Raw genomic sequence first — 18,369 nt, 5'->3', positions numbered from 1 at the left:
AGTTCATTTCTTGGTTGCTCTCTCTACTGTTAGAGGCAGTGTGGTGTAAGCTAAGAAGTCAGCTGGGGTGAGGACAGATACTTCTGCCACCTACTGGTTGCTTAATCTTGGGCGCTCCATTCAGCTTTCTGCACCTCCATTTCTTGTAAAATGTTCGGAATTTATGGAGAGTAAATGACTTAATGCATACACAATACTTAGAAAAGTACCTGGAATACCTAATCTCTCAGTAAATACTGGCCCTTCTGTAAGTATTATTATTCTAGGAGCTTACTCAGTTCTGGAGTTAGATAACAGTGACATAGGACCTTCAAATCTCAGTTCAACACAATTAAGGTTTATTTCTCCTTCATGCTACATGTTCAGCCTGGGACAATAGGGAAGCTTTGCACATTGAAGTCACTCAAGGATGGAAAATGATGGAGACTCCACATCAGTGCTTGTTTCCTTGTTGGCTACAACAAAGGGAGGGGAACACAATAAATTCCCACTGACTCTTAAAACTTTTGTCTGGAAGTGACTCACATCTGACATTTTATTTCCAAACAGATGGAGGAATGCCATCTACAGTGTGTTTGGAGGAGGAAAGGATAACAATTTTTAACTATTAGTCTGTTAGCAGTTGTGTTTTTGGTCGATCTTGACAGAATTAGGTCATGCCCAGAAACCTTGAGCTCAAGTGATCACCACCAATTCTCTAGCCAAGCCAAAATTCAGTTCTGACTGTATTTTGTGTGTATGTTTAGCAAAGTATTCTTTTGTTCCTTTTACTCTTTTGTCTGCTCCGCTGGATAGTTTTTGTTATCAAATATCAAGTAACCAATTAACTGTTCAATTATGCCTCACCAGGTAAATTCATTTTTCCTCCTAGCTTACGAAGGTGATTGATTCCTGGCCGGGGTCGGGGATGGGGAGGGGGGATATCCTTTTTAAGAAGATTGAGTGCATTCTAATAAGTCTAAAATATAACTATCAGAAATTTCCTGGAGAAAAGTGATGCTTCCTGAACCCTGTTTGTGCTAAAATAACACCAAATTCCAATTAGTGAACAGTGTTACATTGATAGTGACGTTAATTATCATAATACAACCTAACTGGGAATCTTCCCTTCGTTAGTTACTGGCTCTTCCCTTCGTTAATTACTCCTCTTTTCTGGCAATTATGTACTATACTTGTAAAATCACAATCATGAATAAAATGTATATATAATGCTCAGTGTTTCTACAGTCAGCCTTGAAAGGCAAAACCAAGCTTTAAGGACCAAAATATATAAATGTTGGGAAATAGTACGTATGATAGCACATTCATCCTCCCAGCTGACATCATTAGAGCTTTCACACATGAGCTCATAGCTGCTATAAACTTGCACATACAAGTGAAATTTCAGTGCAGCATGACTACCTGCACAACCATGAGAGCGATGGCACGGTGGGTCCGCTGTGTGTCCACCTGACTGCTCTCCAAGTGCAGGAAGTCTAAATGAGCGCTCCTTCAAGAAGAGAAGTGCTTGTTGACCTTATGTAAGGTATTAAAAGAATCTCTTAGAGTACTCAAAATTTAGTCACCTAAATAGGTACATCACAGAGTAAAAATTTTTGATGGTGCTTGCAAATTATTAATCACATCTAGGGTTAAAACTTACTGAAAACTTAGAGTAGTTTTAAAGTTAATTTTTTTAAGTTAATTATGTTTTAATTAAAATTTTAAAATTTGAATTAAAAATTTAAAAATTAGAGTAGTCTCTATTATCTTTTTTCCTGGAATAGTTCACGTGTTACAGAAGAATATAGCTAAATGCATCTGTTGAAATATTAAATAAGAGGTGTGGTAGAGGAGTGATTTAGTTAAAGCGTCAATAATACATAGTCAATTTCAGTGGGAAAGCAGGATGAATAACATGAGTGAGAATAAAAGGAAAGGAATATATCTTATACATATTAATCTGCTAAAATATATCTTCAACACCAAGAACATTGCCTAATACAGGATAAGTACTCAGTAAATATATTTTTGAATGAAAACATTGAAGAAAGGAGAGAACAAAATAAGTGAATATTCATTTTAATGGATGATACTGTTTGCTCAGAGTTGAAAGCACAACTCTCAATACCTGTCTTGTACTCACACTATCTTTAAATTATAAACAGAAAAACAAGCATGATTCAAAGGAAACAGAACTTTGGGGTTTTTTAAAGAGTTTATGTCTGTTCAAATATTGAAAATCCTGCAAATGATCAAAGACCGGACTCTCAGTAATATCAAGATAATTTCCACACAGAAAATAGGGAAAATACCAGAAGAACAAATCAGAGAATAAATACCTGAATTTTCTCAATTCCCACTTCCCTCAAAAAAAAGAAAAAAAAAGATAATAGATTTTAGAAATTACAGATGAAAACGTTTTTATTATTATGGTCTATTCAGATCCTCTGCCCATTTTTCAATCAGGTTGTTTGGTGTTTTTGTTGTTTTGTTTTACAAGTTCATGATACATTTTGGATATTAACCTCTCATCAGATATAGAAATATGGTTCCCTAGTATTTTTTCTGATTTGGTAGGCTGCCTTTTCATTTTATTGATTTTTTTCTATGCAGAAACTTTTTAGTTTGATTTAGTTCCACTTGTTTGTTTTTATCATTGCCTTTGCTTTCGATGTGTGCTAAGTCACTTCAGTCGTATCCAACTCTTTCTGACCCTATGAACTGCAGCCCTCCAGTCTCCCCTGTCTGTGAGGATTCTCTAGGCAAGAATACTGGAGTGGGTTGCCTTGTCTTTCTCCAGGGGATCTCCCTGACCCAGGGATCAAACCCATGTCTCTTATGTCTTCTACACTGGCAGGCAAGTTCTTTACCACTAGTGCCAGCAAGGGATCTTTTGATATCAAATTCAGAAACTCATTGCCAAGACAGATATCAAGGACCTTACTGCCTGTGTTTCCTTCTAAGAGTTTTATGGTTTCAGGTCTTACGTTTTAAAGCCTTTGACTCATTTTTAGTTAATTTTCATGTATCATGTAAGGTTGGTCTAGCTTTCTTTTGCATATGGCTGTTCAGTTCTCCCAGCACCATTTTTCATAGAGACTGTCTTTTTTCCATTGTGTATTGTCTCCTTGGCCATAAATTAACTGAGATAAAAAAATATGTCGATTTATTTCTGGGCTCTCTATTCTGTTTCATTAAGCTGTGTGTCTGTTTTTATCTCAATATCATACTGTCTTGGTTCGTATAGCTTTGTAATATAGTTTGAAGTCAGGAAGCATGACACTTCCAGCTTTGCGATCTCTCTCTCAGGATTGCTTTGTCTATTTGGGCCATTTGTGGTTCCATACAAATCTTAGGATTCTATGTTCTATTTTTGTGCAAAATACCATTGTAATTTTGATAGAGATTGCATTGAATCTGTAGATTGCTTTGGATAATAGGAACATTTCAACAAAATCAATTCTTTCAATCTGTGAGCATGGAATATAATATTTTTTTTGTCTCTACTTCAATTTCTTTCTTCAGTGTCTTTGTTTTCATCATACAGGTCTTTCACCTCTTTGGTTAATTTTATTCCTAGGTATTCTTTTTGACATAGTTGTGAATGGGGTTTTTCTTAATTTCTCTTTCTGATAGTTCATTAGCTATAGTCATTTTTAACATATGTCTTTGTATAGCTTTTTAGTGTTGCTCTAATTAGGTTGCTCAATAATTCAGTTCAGTTCAGTTGGTCTCTCAGTCGTGTCCGACTCTTTGCGACCCCATGGACCACAGCACGCCAGGCCTCCCTGGTCATCATCAACACCCAGAGTCTACTCAAACTCACCTACATTGAGTTGGTGATGCCATTCAATCATCTCATCCTCTGTTGTCCCCTTCTCCTCCAATCTTCAATCTTTCCCAGCATCAGGGTCTTTTCAAATGAGTCAGCTCTTCATATCAGGTGGCCAAAATATTTGAATTTCAGCTTCAACTCAGTCCTTCCAATGAACACTCAGGATTGATCTCCTTTAGGATGGACTTGTTGGATCTCTTTGCAGTCCAAAAGACTCTTGTCTTCTACAACACCACAGTTCCAAAGCATCAATGTTTCAGCGCTCAGCTTTCTTTATAGTCCAACTCTCACATCCATACATGACTACAGGAAAAACCATAGCCTTAACGAGACGGACCTCTGTTGATAAAGTAATGTCTCTGCTTTTTAATATGCTATCTAGGTTGGTCATAACTTTCCTTCCAAGGAGTAAGCATCTTTTAATTTCATGGCTGCAGTCACCATCTGCAGTGATTTTGGAGCCCCCAAAAATAAAGTCTGACACTGTTTCCATTGTTTCCCTATCTGTTTATGATGAAGTGGTGGAACCAGATGCCATGATCTTCGTTTTCTGAATGTTGAGCTTTAAGCCAACTTTTTCCCTCTCCTCTTTCACTTTCATCAAGAGGCTCTTTAGTTCTTCTTCACTTTCTGCCATAAGGGTGGTGTCATCTGTGTATCTGAGGTGATTGATATTTCTCCTGGCAGTCTTGATTCCAGCTTGTGCTTCCTCCAGCCCAGCATTTCTCATGCAGTACTCTGCATATAAGTTAAATAAGCAGGGTGACAATATACAGCCTTGACCTACTGCTTTTCCTATTTGGAACCAGTGCGTTGTTCCATGTCCAGTTCTAACTGTTGCTTGTTGACGTGCATACACATTTCTCAAGAGGCAGGTCAGGTGGTCTGGTATTCCCATCTCTTTAAGAATTTTGCACAGTTTATTGTGATCCACACAGTCAAAGGCTTTGGCATAGTCAATAAAACAGGAATAAATGTTTTTCTGGAACTCTCTTGCTTTTTTGATGATCCAGCAGATGTGGGCAATTTGATCTCTGATTCCTCTGTCTTTTCTAAAACCAGCTTGAACATCTGGAAGTTCACAGTTCACATATTGTTGAAGCTTGGGTTGGAGAATTTTGAGTGTTACTTTACTAGAGTGTGAGATAAGTGCAATTGTGTGGTAGTTTGAACATTCTTTGGCATTGCCTTTCTTTGGGAATGGGATGAAAACTGACCTTTTTCAGTCCTGTGGCCACTGCTGAGTTTTCCACATTTGCTGGCATATTGAGTGCAGCACTTTCACAGCATCATCTTTCAGGATTTGAAATAGCTCAACTGGAATTCCATCACCTCCACTAGCTTTGTTCATAGTGGTGCTTCCTAAGGCCCAGTTGACTTCACATTCCAGGATGTCTGGCTCTAGGTGAGTGATCACACCATCGTGATTATCTGGATCATGAAGAACTTTTTTGTACAGTTCTTCTGTGTATTCTTGCCACCTCTTCTTAATATCTTCTGCGTCTGTTAGGTCCATACCATTTCCCTCCTTTATTGAACCCATCTTTGCATGAAATGTTCCCTTGGTATCTCTAATTTTCTTAAAGAGCTCTCTAGTCTTTCCCATTCTATTGTTTTCCTCTATTTCTTTGCATTGATCACTGAGGAAGGCTTTCTTATTTCTCCTTGCTATTCTTTGGAACTCTGCATTCAAATGAGTATATCTTTCCTTTTCTCCTTTGCTTTTCACTTTTCTTCTTTTCACAGCTGTTTGTAAGGCCTCCTCAGACAGCCATTTTGCTTTTTTGCATTTCTTTTTCTTGGGGATGGTCTTAATCCCTGTCACCTGTATAATGTCATGAACCTCCATCCATAGCTCAATAATTAGGTTGCTCTAATTATTACATTCTATCTACATAGCTCATCACAGTCTACTTGTGGTGTCATTTTACAAATCCAAGTGAAGTATAGAAATTTTTACCTGTGTGTGTGTGTGTGTGTGTGTGTGTGTGCACTCAGTTATATCATACTCTTTGCAACCCCATGATCTGTAGCTCACCAGGCTCCTCTGTCCGTGAAATTCTCCAGTCAAGAATACTGGAGTTGGTTGCCATTTCCTTCAGGAGATCTTCGTGATTCGGGGTGAAACTCACGTTCTTTGTGTCTCCTGCTTTGGGAGGCAGGTTCTTTACCAGCTGAACCATCAGTGAAACCCTTACATCACTTTACCCTCCCTCATTTATATTTGTTTTAAACATTACCTCTGTACACAATTCAGGCACAACTGCCACATCAGGCAGTGTTGTAATTTTTGCTTCAAAAGCAAAATTGTGTTCTCAATTTTGAGAACACTTGAGGAAAAGTAAAGCCTGTTTTTGCTTCCCTGTGTTTATGATTGCCATTAGCCATTGTTTTAGACTAGTTCTGAGACTGACAAATTCTTTTTCATTGTCTGAAAATATTTTCATTTCTTCTTTATTCCTAAAGCATATTTTCACTGTTTGTAGGATTCTGGGTTGACATTGCTTTTAGCACATAGCAAAAATTTTACACTTCCCCTGACCACCATAGCTTTGAATGTGAAATATGCTGTCATTCTAATTGCTTTACCTCTATGGAAGAGATGTCATTTTTCTCTGGCTGCCTTTTACATTTTCCTATGTCCTTATTTTTCAGAACTTTAATTATAGCATGTCTTAGCAAATATTTCTTTGGGTTTACTGTGCTTCTGTGTGTTTCTTATGTTCACTCAGCTTCATAAATCTATGCACATTTATGTTTTTCTTTTTTTCAAATTTGGGAAGTACTGAGCCATTATTTCTTCAGACTCTATTTTAGTCCTGCTTTCTTTCTCATCTCCTTCCAGGACTCCAATAACCCAAATGTTAGATGTTGTAATCCATAAATCTCTGAGGCGCTGTTCAATTTTTTTCAGTCTGTTTACTTTCTACTATTCAGATTGGTTAATTTCTATTGTTCTATCTTCTGGTTAACTAAATATTTTTTTTCTTCTGTCCCCTTCATTCTTCTGTTAAACCCATCTACTAAGGTTTTTATTTTTTTCACTATATTTAATAGTTCTTAAATTTCCATTTGGTACCTCTTTATATCATGTTTTATTTATTTATTTATTTTGCTGGAACTGTTTGCTGAGTCTTTCCCTGTTTTTTTCTTTCAAGTATGTTCCTAATTGCTCACTGAAGCCTAGCCTTTTTCATCATGGCTGGTTTAAAATCCTTGTCAGGAAATTCTAATATCCTTATCATCTCAGCATTGGCATCTATTGATGATTTTTTTACATTCCATTTGAGATCTTCCAGATTCATGGTATAACAAGTAATTTGAAATTGAAACATGTTTTAAGTTATTATTTTCTGAGATATTTTTATCTCATTTAACTCTTCTATTTTAGATGACTTTCTCTTACATCGCTCCACCAGGGCAGGTGGGGAGAACAGCCTCTTCACCACCAGGTGGAGATAGCAATCTAGGTTCCCCACTTCCCCTCCACTGACATCAAGGGAGTGGGCAACTCTTTATTACTGCTTGCCAGGGGTGGGAGTTCCAGCTCCCCACATGCTGTCCACTATTGGGGGGGTAGCCTCATTGCTTTCCGTTAGTAGTAGAAGTCCTGACTCTACTGTGCCTCCTTCCAATACCATCCCGTAGGAAAGGGAGAAGGATGCCTCATTCTGTCCATAGGGGAAGGAAATGCAGGCTCTCCACGTGTTCTCCACTGACCCCTTGAGGGTGGGGCACCTGGTCAGCAACCAGCAGAGATGAGAGTCCTGGCTCCTTCTTTCACTTTCTCTGATATCACCACCCCAGTGTGGATGTGAGGGCACCCCATTAGACCATCATGAGGTTTCAGATCTACATTCTCCACTCATCCTCTGCTAGTGTGTGTCTGTGGGGAACATAGCTTCTCTATGGTGTTTGGTTGGAGTACAGCAATTGTCATCAAGTTTCCTGTCTTCCTAGGATGCCCTTTTCTTCATCTTTCTGCTAGAGAAACATGCTTTTATGGGGCTTTTCCTTTTTTTTTTTTTTTTGTTTCTGTACCTGTTGTCCTGTCTGGATTGCTAGCTTCTTTGCCTCTAAATCTAGGGTATCTGAGACAAAAAAAATAAACCAGGGAGGAACTCACCACTTTGTTGTTCTCAGGCCCTGTGGTCCTTAACCTGTCTGCCTTCCATGCTCCATTCAGAATTTTGTTATTTTTGTTTTGTATAATCCAATTTATTTTTAAGTTACATTTAATTGCACGAATAGAAGAAAGTATGTCTGTGGTTAGAAACTGGTGAAAACATCAGATATCAGGTTTCTGCACATCAAATTGGTTACTTAAATTTAACATACTTTTAAGGAAAATCAGTATAGCAAGTGGTCTTCCTCAAACTATTAGAATTAATTTGCGTTTGTAGGGAAAGAAATTATCCTGTTTTAAATTAATGACAGAGGTACACTATTTGTAATAATTAATCAACAGGTAATCCTTATTTTGACAGAAAAATAATATGTTTAGAAAAACAAGTATATTAAAATACACTTTAAATGATTATAATTTTAATGTTTTTATGTATCCCTTATATTGATATGTCCTTTTACAATTAAGTTATAGAAAAAATCAAATAGCCATAAAATGTAAAATTTTTGTTCTCAATGACTATGATTTTCTGCAGGTTTTCAAAGTAACAAAAATTGTTTTAAATTAATTCATTGAATGCTTATTAAAATCATAGTATGTGCCAGACATTGTGCTAGAGAGATAATGATGAGCAAATTGTATGGTTTCTGCCTTAATCAAGCACAGTGTTCTCGTGTAATAAAATATCAAAGTAAAAACTGAAATTGAACCTTCTGTGAAAGCATTTTATATGTTTTTATGAGTGGTGATGCTCAGGAAAGTCAGAATGTTGATATTATCTTTTGAGTGTATGTCTCCAAGTATTATACAGAGAGAAACAGACTTTTCAAGCAGCAGCATTTATCACTAATGTTTACAAAACTAAATTGAACTTAAAAGTGATATCGTAAAATGTTCCATCAATATACAACAAATATATTTCAGTTGTTTTCTCTAATATCACGTAGATTTTTAATATTGGTTTAAAGTATAACATAGTTTAGACAGTGTTACCCAATGATGGCCATGATTGTTAATGGTTTATATTAGCTGAAAGCTGTAAAATCATCCAAGGACTCTGTGAGCATTAGAATAATAATTTACCAAGACAATTACCACATACTGGAACTTTTTGCAGCTCTAATTCAGTATTATTAATAATGGATAAAATTGCACTTTTCTTAGGTTGCTGTGGGCAGTAGGGAATTATTTCAATGAATATTTCAGCACATTATTTTAATCATTGTTCCACCAAATCCAAGTGGGCAATATTTTATAGTTCTTAATTCAGTTACTAAGAAACCATGGTCATTAAATTGCAAACTATTTGTAGTGAGGTCTATCCTGTGATTTACAAGCCTTGTTAAAAACAGTGTAAAAGAATGCAAACTATGCCATTAATACTTGTAATTTGATGCTGCATTTGTTCTAAACTCCCAGTGATTAATGTTTTTAGTAAAAGAAGGAACATTGTATGGAAAGCAGACTTGAATGTTATAATGCCTAAAATATGAGAATGTTACTGTTTTAAGTTTGTTCATTTGCAGAGAAAACATAAGTATACAAATGCAGTTGTAAAACAGAAATATCTCAAAAGTTACATTAATTTTCCAATGAGACTAAAGAAATAAAGATTTAATTGTATTCGTTATTAAGAGTTAGATTTACCATAATATATAATATATAATGCCATTCACGTTCTTGAGGGGTTGAACGTGTGAAAGTTTCTCAGTCATGTCCGACTCCTTGCAGCCCCATGGACTATACAGTCCATGGAACTCTCCAGGCCAGAATACTGGAGTGGATAACCTTTTGCTTCTCCAGGGGATCTTCCCAACCCAGAGACTGAACCCAGGTCTCCAGATAATATTTAATCCTAATAAAAAGAAAGTGTGCAAAGCTTTTAAATTTTTTTGTGTAAACAGTCTGTTAATTCATATAACTTAAAAAAGTGTATTTCCAGTTATACATCATTATTAATAATCATTCTTATTTTTCATGTTCCCATTCTTAGCCAATTGCATGATTTTTGGCGTTTGGATTACTGGGAAGATGATCTTCGTCGAAGGAGACGGTTTGTCCGTAATGCCTTTGGCTCCACTCATGCTGAAGCGTTGCTCAAAGCTGCGATAGAGTACGGTGAGTACCGGTGCCTCTTACACTGGAATGCTCCTCCATGTGAGGTGACTCTCTGTGGTTGATAGTTCTTTTTTCTTTCAGCACCTTTTCAGGTTCTCCATGTCGTAAGTCAAAAATGTTACATTCTACTTTATTGTGCAGCATCATTTAGGTTACACTTAATTAACCCAGTATTTCTCCCACTTGATGTATGTTAGACTCTTCAGCTTCTTTGTAATAGATTAGGAAGACTTTACATAATTGGTTATTACCCCCCACCTTCTCACAGAGCCTAAAACAAGAGTAGAGTCATTTTCCTTTTCAGCATGTTTCAAACTTTGGTCTTTCAGATTTTTTTCACTTAAAAAATTTACTATTGTAACTGTGTATTCAAATTTATATATTTTTATGTATAATTTGTGTGGGTATGTGTACATATGTACACTGTGTGAGTATACATGAAAAATATATACAAACATGTGTACTGTTATGTATATACACATATACCTGCACATACTTGAGTATTTAAATATCTTATTAATAATCTCACTATATGGCATTCTCTATTTTAACCCTATTCTATTCTATCATTTTCAGTCTAATAAAATAAATAATGCCTCCATATGCCCATGTAAGTTCACAATCCTCCAACTGCAAATAAAGTTTGATAAATACCATCCTATATTAAAGATAGCATGAGCTATCACACTACAGTAGACTTGCATCCTAAATTGTCCTTTATAAAATGTGCAATAAAATAGTAAATATCAAAATATTTTTTGTAATTTAATAAAAATGCTGCTTTTGTAATTAAATAAAAATTTAATAAAAATACAATTTTTTTAAATTACAAAATTTTTTGTAATTTAATAAAAATTAAAATTAATAAATTTAATTTTAAAAACCTAAATACTTTAGATTTCTGTCCACCAAAAAGTGTACATAGGGCTATTCTGTCTGTGCACCTAATTTTAAATAGTCTAAGAAATTTAAGTTTGATTGATCATGTCACAGTTTTATAAACCACATACCCTTGGAAAATACTGTAATTGAATACTGTCCATATATTTTTGTTATTAACTATTTTTATTCTCACAGTCACTTGATTTTTGTTATTTTTTTTTAATTTATTTGAGAGTAATAAGTGAGCCATGGGGCTTCCCAGGTGGCTCAGTGGTAAAGACGAGGATTCTATCCCTGGTTCAGAACATCCCCTGGAGTGGGAGATGGCAACTCACTCTGGTACTCTTGCCTGGAAAATCCCATGGCCAGAGAAGCCTGGTGGGCTACAGTCTGTGGAGTCACAAAAGAGTTGAACTTTACATAGTGACAAAACAACACCAACACACAATAGTGAGCCATGTGTTTTAAAATTTACCTTAATAATATGTAGCAGAGGATGCCATTCATGTTCTGATAGATTAAATAGAGAAAATATGTAACCTTAATAGAAAATGTACACAGCTTTGAAAATTTACTGTATAAATAGTCTGTGAATTGATATAGTTTACTGAGGATCACAACAAAAATAAATATGTGAGGATTCCAGGCTCCTCTGTCCATGGAATTCTCCAGGCAAGAATACTGGAGTGGGTAGCCATTCCCTTCTCCAGGGGACCTTCCTGACCCAGAGACTGAACCCCAGTCTTCTGCACTGCAGGCAGATTCTTTATAGTCTGAGCCACCAGGGAAGCCCAAAAACTATTATACCTAAAATAATACTATACAGTAAAAGTAACTACAAGAGAGACAGTGCTAAAACATATATATATATATATATATATAATATATATATATTATAGTTGACTTGTACTGTAGGTGATTTCTTTAATCAACTCAAAAAAAAAAAATCACCTAAGGATTCTGATACCTAAGGAATTAACACCAACTTAAAATGAGTTGTTACCTTTATGTCCTACAAAAGAAATTCTTAAAAATATCTACTTAAAACTGCATGCTTTATAATATGAATTTAAAATTTTTAAAACTTTATTTTATATACATCCATTTAGGCATTTTCATCAATTCATGTTGAATTCATCTCATTTGAAATTAGAAACATCTGAAAACAATATGTATTTTTTTTAATTTTATTTTATTTTTAAACTTTACAGTATTGTATTAGTTTTGCCAAATATCGAAATGGATCCGCCACAGGTATACATGTGTTCCCCATCCTGAACCCTCCTCCCACCTCCCTCCCCATACCATCCCTCTGGGTCGTCCCAGTGCACCAGCCCCAAGCATCCAGTATCGTGCATCGAACCTGGACTGGCAACTCGTTTCATACATGATATTACACATGTTTCAATGCCATTCTCCCAAATCATTCCACCCTCTCCCTCTCCAACAGAGTCCATAAGACTGTTCTGTACATCAGTGTCTCTTTTGCTGTCTCATACACAGGGTTATTGTTACCATCTTTCTAAATTCCATATATATGCGTTAGTATACTGTATTGGTGTTTTTCTTTCTGGCTTACTCCACTCTGTATAATAGGCTCCAGTTTCATCCACCTCATTAGAACTGATTCAAATGTTTTCTTTTTAATGGCTGAGTAATACTCCATTGTGTATATACACCACAGCTTTCTTATCCATTCATCTGCTGATGGATATCTAGGTTGCTTCCATGTCCTGGCTATTATAAACAGTGCTGCGATGAACATTGGGGTACACGTGTCTCTTTCCCTTCTGGTTTCCTCAGTGTGTATGCCCAGCAGTGGGATTGCTGGATCATAAGGCAGTTCTATTTCCAGTTTTTTAAGGAATCTCCACACTGTTCTCCATAGTGGCTGTACTAGTTTGCATTCCCACCAACAGTGTAAGAGGGTTCCCTTTTCTCCACACCCTCTCCAGCATTTATTGCTTGTAGACTTTTGGATGGCAGCCATTCTGACTGGTGTGAAATGGTACCTCATAGTGGTTTTGATTTGCATTTCTCTGATAATGAGTGATGTTGAGCATCTTTTCATGTGTTTATTATCCATCTGTATGTCTTCTTTCGAGAAATGTCTATTTAGTTCTTTGGCCCATTTTTTGATTGGGTCATTTATTTTTCTGGAGTTGAGCTGTAGGAGTTGCTTGTATATTTTTGAGATTAGTTGTTTGTCAGTTGCTTCATTTGCTATTATTTTCTCCCATTCTGAAGGCTGCCTTTTTACCTCGCTAATAGTTTCCTTTGATGTGCAGAAGCTTTTAAGTTTAATTAGGTCCCATTTGTTTATTTTTGCTTTTATTTCCAATATTCTGGGAGGTGGGTCATAGAGGATCCTGCTGTGATGTATGTCAGAGAGTGTTTTGCCTATGTTCTCCTCTAGGAGTTTTATAGTTTCTGGTCTTACGTTGAGATCTTTAATCCATTTTGAGTTTATTTTTGTGTATGGTGTTAGAAAGTGTTCTAGTTTCATTCTTTTTTTTTTAATTAATTTTATTTTATTTTTAAACTTTACATAATAGTATTAGTTTTGCCAAATATCAAAATGAATCTGCCACAGGTATACATGTGTTCCCCATCCTGAACCCTCCTCCCTCCTCCCTCCCCATACCATCCCTCTGGGTTGTCCCAGTGCACCAGCCCCAAGCATCCAGTATCGTGCATCGAACCTTTCTTTTACAAGTGGTTGACCAGATTTCCCAGCACCACTTGTTAAAGAGATTGTCTTTAATCCATTGTATATTCTTGCCTCCTTTGTCAAAGATAAGGTGTCCATATGTGTGTGGATTTATCTCTGGGCTTTCTGTTTTGTTCCATTGATCTATATTTCTGTCTTTGTGCCAGTACCATACTGTCTTGATGACTGTGGCTTTATAGTAGAGCCTGAAGTCAGGTAGGTTGATTCCTCCAGTTCCATTCTTCTTTCTCAAGATAGCTTTGGCTATTCGAGGTTTTTTGTATTCCCATACAAATTGTGAAATTATTTGTTCTAGCTCTGTGAAGAATACCATTGGTAGCTTGATAGGGATTGCATTGAATCTATCAATTGCTTTGGGTAGTATACTCATTTTCAGTATATTGATTCTTCCAATCCATGAACATGGTATATTTCTCCATCTATTAGTGTCCTCTTTGATTTCTTTCACCAGTGTTTTATAGTTTTCTATATATAGGTCTTTAAAACAATATGTAATAGAGGTTGGGCTGGCGTGATATTATTAGTGACACTGAGTTGCCAATACCACATTTGTATAGGATTCACATTATACCACATTTGTCATTCTACAGGTTGCTTGTATAAAGGGTTTGTTAGAAAAATATTTATTTTGCTTCTCTATAAAAATGGATGCCTTATTGTGTATGTTCAATTTGTAAAATGTCTGTTTTGCTAAACCAGTGTCAATCCTTATCAGAAATAAACTTTTTTTTATTAACACCTTTTTAAGATTGTCATGTATTTTAGTAATACAGTAACCATTATTAATGTATCTAAACTAAAATATAAAATTCTGAATTTTAAGTAGATGAAAGATATAGGTGATAGTAAACATCTGTGTAGTATAAATGTGTCTTAAAATATATAGTGATTTATGAGGGCTTCCCAGGTGGTGCTAGTGGTAAAGAACTTCCTGGCCAATGCAGGAGACATTAGAGATGCAGGTTCGATCCCTGGGACAGGAAATCTCCTGGAGCAGGGCCTGGCAACCTACTCCAGTGTTCTTGCCTGGAGAGTCCCATGGACAGAGGAGCGTGGTGAGCTACACAGTCCATGGGGTCACAGAGAGTCAGACACAACTGAAGCGACTTAGCACAGCATGACACAGGTGTTTATGAATTTTGAATAGTAGATCATTGGAAATATTCTGAACCTATTATCCCTCCTGAGTTGGATTCTTTGATAAAAGGAAGGTAGGGTATGTTTTTATGTTATGCATCCACATGTATGCCATGAAGCATTCAGGACATCTACATGGTGCCCATGCCAGGTCTACTTTGTAGTCACTCCTGGAGGTAAGGTAGAGTGTGCTGTTCTGTGGTCAGTCGCCTCAGTCGTGTCCAACTCTTTGTGATCCCATGGACTGTAGCCCGCCAGGCTCTCTGTCCATGGATCTCTCCAGGCATTGAACCCATGGGATCTTCCCAACCCAGGGATTGAACCCATGGTTCCTGCATCTCCTGCATTGCAGGGAGACTCTTTTACCACTGAGCCACCTGGGAAGCCCCTAGGATGGGTAGTAGAAGACAAAAAAGAACTCAAACGATTCTACTTCCAGAAACAGTTCTAGAAGACTCCTCTTCAACTTCACATCGGAGGACTTTAGGAAGTGGGTAGAGGGTAGGGGAGGAAGGTGAAGTATGGAGGATGTGAAGAGGTGAGTGAAAAGTGCTCCCTGGAGTGATCTGTACCTAGAAGTAGAAAGAGGAATTACAGATGGCCAGGAACGTAGTCCTGTATCTTCTCCCAAACACTTTTGTGCCTTCTAACCTATGTATAAAGTATTTCTTCAGAAGAAATAGGAAGTAAATGTCAGTAATTATTACAAAGCACTTCATTCAATGAAAATAGATGTTGAAAGACTTAATTGAAAACATATTTTGTATATTTTAAAGAAAGCTTTTGTATTCACATTTTCCCAGAACATTAATAAAAGCTAACAAAACTCAGGCCATCATCTGGCCACTCTGCCTTCTATTAAACATTTAAATGTGTTTTAAGTACCTTAAAGTCTGGCAGTGTGTAGACTAACATCCAAATGATTTAATGTTTTGGTTTGTGTAGATGTAGATGAAGGGTATAAATATAGCACAAACCTACAAATTTTGAGAGAGCTTCTAGAACAAACTGAAATTCAATTATTTCTTCTTCTGTATTAAATAATTGCAGTATTTCAAATTCTGTCTTGAAAGTTAAACATTAAATGCACAGAGAAACTCAGCTTTAATCTATAGTCAGTTTTTTGGTTTTTTTTTTTTTTCTGTTCATCTACATTGTGGCAACAAAATTGTTTTAGGAACAACAGGATATTTTATGACTGGAATGTTAAGTATGGCTAGAAGTATTTGAATCAGTGATCTAAGTTTTCAGAATGTTAACCAAGTTGTACAAGCTGAAAGAATAACCTAAAATTATTTAAATAGAGAATATTTATTTACATGGCCATCAAAGCAGTCCCTGAGATTGATCACTGGTCATGTCTCTCTGTTCGTGTAGTACACTACGTTTCAAGAATGTGAGCCTATATCAATATAACAGAAGTGAAACTGAATTTGCAGAGTTAATGTTTTAATAAATATGTTTTGAATCAGTAGACTTTTCCTTCAATTCAAACATTTTAGATTAAATTATACTTAAACTTTCGTGTGCTGGGCAGAAACAGCTGCAATTTAAATTTCATGACATTATTTTTAGGTAATTCATTTGGAGCCACAAAACAAATACATTAGCAATAAAATGTGTTAGCAATACTTTCTTTTAAATGAACAAATAATCAGAATTGAATATATTTTCAAAGAGACATAAAAGAGAATTATTTCATATTTACATTGAAAAGTGTTTTCTTGCATTTCATTATTGAAACTTTTGGTTGACCTTTTTCAGTTGGAAAACCTCCTTAGCACTGATGGAGTTTTTCATGCTTCTTAGTAATACTAATGAGTTGAATAATTTATGAGGTTGTCATGTGCAAAAGATTTGGTGTGATTTGATATACTTTCAGCCTCTGGTGTTGGAATGTGATTAATAAAAACCTAGAGGCATGTAATTTTTTTCCTGGTGTTTAATGTTCTAATTTCATATGTACTCAATGTGCTATTTCAGTATTTTCTAATACCAAAATCTCATTCAAGTGCAAATTTAATTGATTATAAGGAATTTTGCAGACCATAGCAATGGAAGAATATAGTGAAAATATTTTAAACTATAAATTCATCTTTTGATCTGCTGGACTTTCTTCTTTAGGGCAAATTAGCTAATAAGCAAGTGATTGAAATAGGAGTGTTCTATGTATTGCTTGTATATTAAAATAAAACCTAAACTAGACAGATTCTGGCACTGAAAGTTTATGCTGTCAAAAAAATAGTTAAAATCTTAATAAGTTTGGTTGTCTTGTTGACTGTCAATTATCATTTTGGACTCTCTTTCCCTTCCATGAAATTATAGTGGAACAATGTTTCATCAAAGCTTAAGATCTCAGAGTCCCCCAAGTCTGTGATCAAAGACATCATCCTAAATAGGTCTTATCAGTCATCGCAGAGGACGGCAGGCTGCTTTAGCCAGAGGAAAAAAAAAACTTGGAGCAAAGATGACAAAGTTAATCAGTCATTTATTTGGCAATAAATAATAAGATATGCTGAGAACTGCAAATGAGAACATCCTTAGGTTCCTCAGAGATGTGTCCGCTTAGCACCTGGTTTATCCAAGCTTGTGAAGCCATCATGATATGACCTTGATGAAGAAAAAGCAGCTCTGTAATAAATCTGGAATTAAATTAGTTTTGATGGTATATGCATGACTACTGTAAAGTGCTACTTGCAATATTCAAGAAACAAGAAAAGCACTGAGAATTTAAAGAATACTAATGCAGCTATATACGGTTGTTGAGACAGGAACTTCAAATTATCTGACTTCATTTTTTTTTACTTCAATTTTTTGAAGACTTTACACTTAGTCGGAAAAGATTATTTGAGTTTTTAACCTAGTGGTCTCGATTGTTTGTACCATATTGTCTCTAGCAGACATCTTATAATTGTTCATTGGTAAGTTCATTTTAGTTGGTGTATTATTAATTAAATCTTCATACCTGAATGAAATAGATGATATGATTATTATTAAAATAATTTATTGAAAAATTAATGATGTAACTTTTGTATGAGTGAGAGAAAGACATACATGGAATCATCTTTCAGCTCTTTTTGATGCCAGTGCACATTTTAATATAATTTCATCTTTACCTCATGGTTTTATAGTCTCTTAAAAGAACTAAAATGGATTATTTAAATGCTGTCTTATAAAATATGTTTATAAAATGCGTTTTAAAGTTTTCATATAAGAACATTTTCATGACAACCAAGGTTTTAACAACTCCCCTGTTTTTATGTTGAAGCTTTAGATGGAAGGCTTTAAACTGACTCAAGATGGTAGCTTCATTCATTTGAAAGCATTTATCAGGTATCTTCCACGTGCCATGCATGCACGACGTACAAGGTTCAGAGGCTGAGACACAGTTTCTACCTCCTCACAGCACTTAGTTTAGTGTAGTGATTCTCAGCAGGGATGAAAGTCAGCCTGTGTTCCTGCTGTTTAAAGGGTAGAAACTAAGACTGCTGCTAAAATACCCAACCATTCACCACACAGTTCATCAAAAGGACAACAAAATCCAGCCGAAAACATCAG

General features: G+C 35.8%; 1 protein-coding gene across 9 annotated transcripts in view; it reads left to right on the top strand.

Annotated features, from left to right (window-relative positions):
* NBEA (neurobeachin) overlaps positions 1-18,369 on the top strand; it is a 672,061-nt gene that overhangs the window by 406,058 nt on the left and 247,634 nt on the right. For all 9 annotated transcript variants that reach the window (XR_015138069.1, XM_086329378.1, XM_086329374.1 and 6 more), the window contains one exon: positions 9,937-10,061. Coding sequence is in view for 8 of the 9 variants with exons in the window: in XM_086329378.1 (XP_086185504.1) it covers positions 9,937-10,061 (125 nt within the window). In the remaining variant the exon portion in view is untranslated. The remainder of the gene's footprint in view (positions 1-9,936; positions 10,062-18,369) is intronic.

The sequence above is a fragment of the Bos grunniens genome, chromosome 12 (genome assembly GCF_055505025.1).
Source record: "Bos grunniens cultivar Pamir isolate PY7600 chromosome 12, Bosgru_T2T1.0, whole genome shotgun sequence".
NCBI lineage: Eukaryota > Metazoa > Chordata > Mammalia > Artiodactyla > Bovidae > Bos > Bos grunniens.
This window is presented reverse-complemented; position numbering and strand designations above follow the sequence as displayed.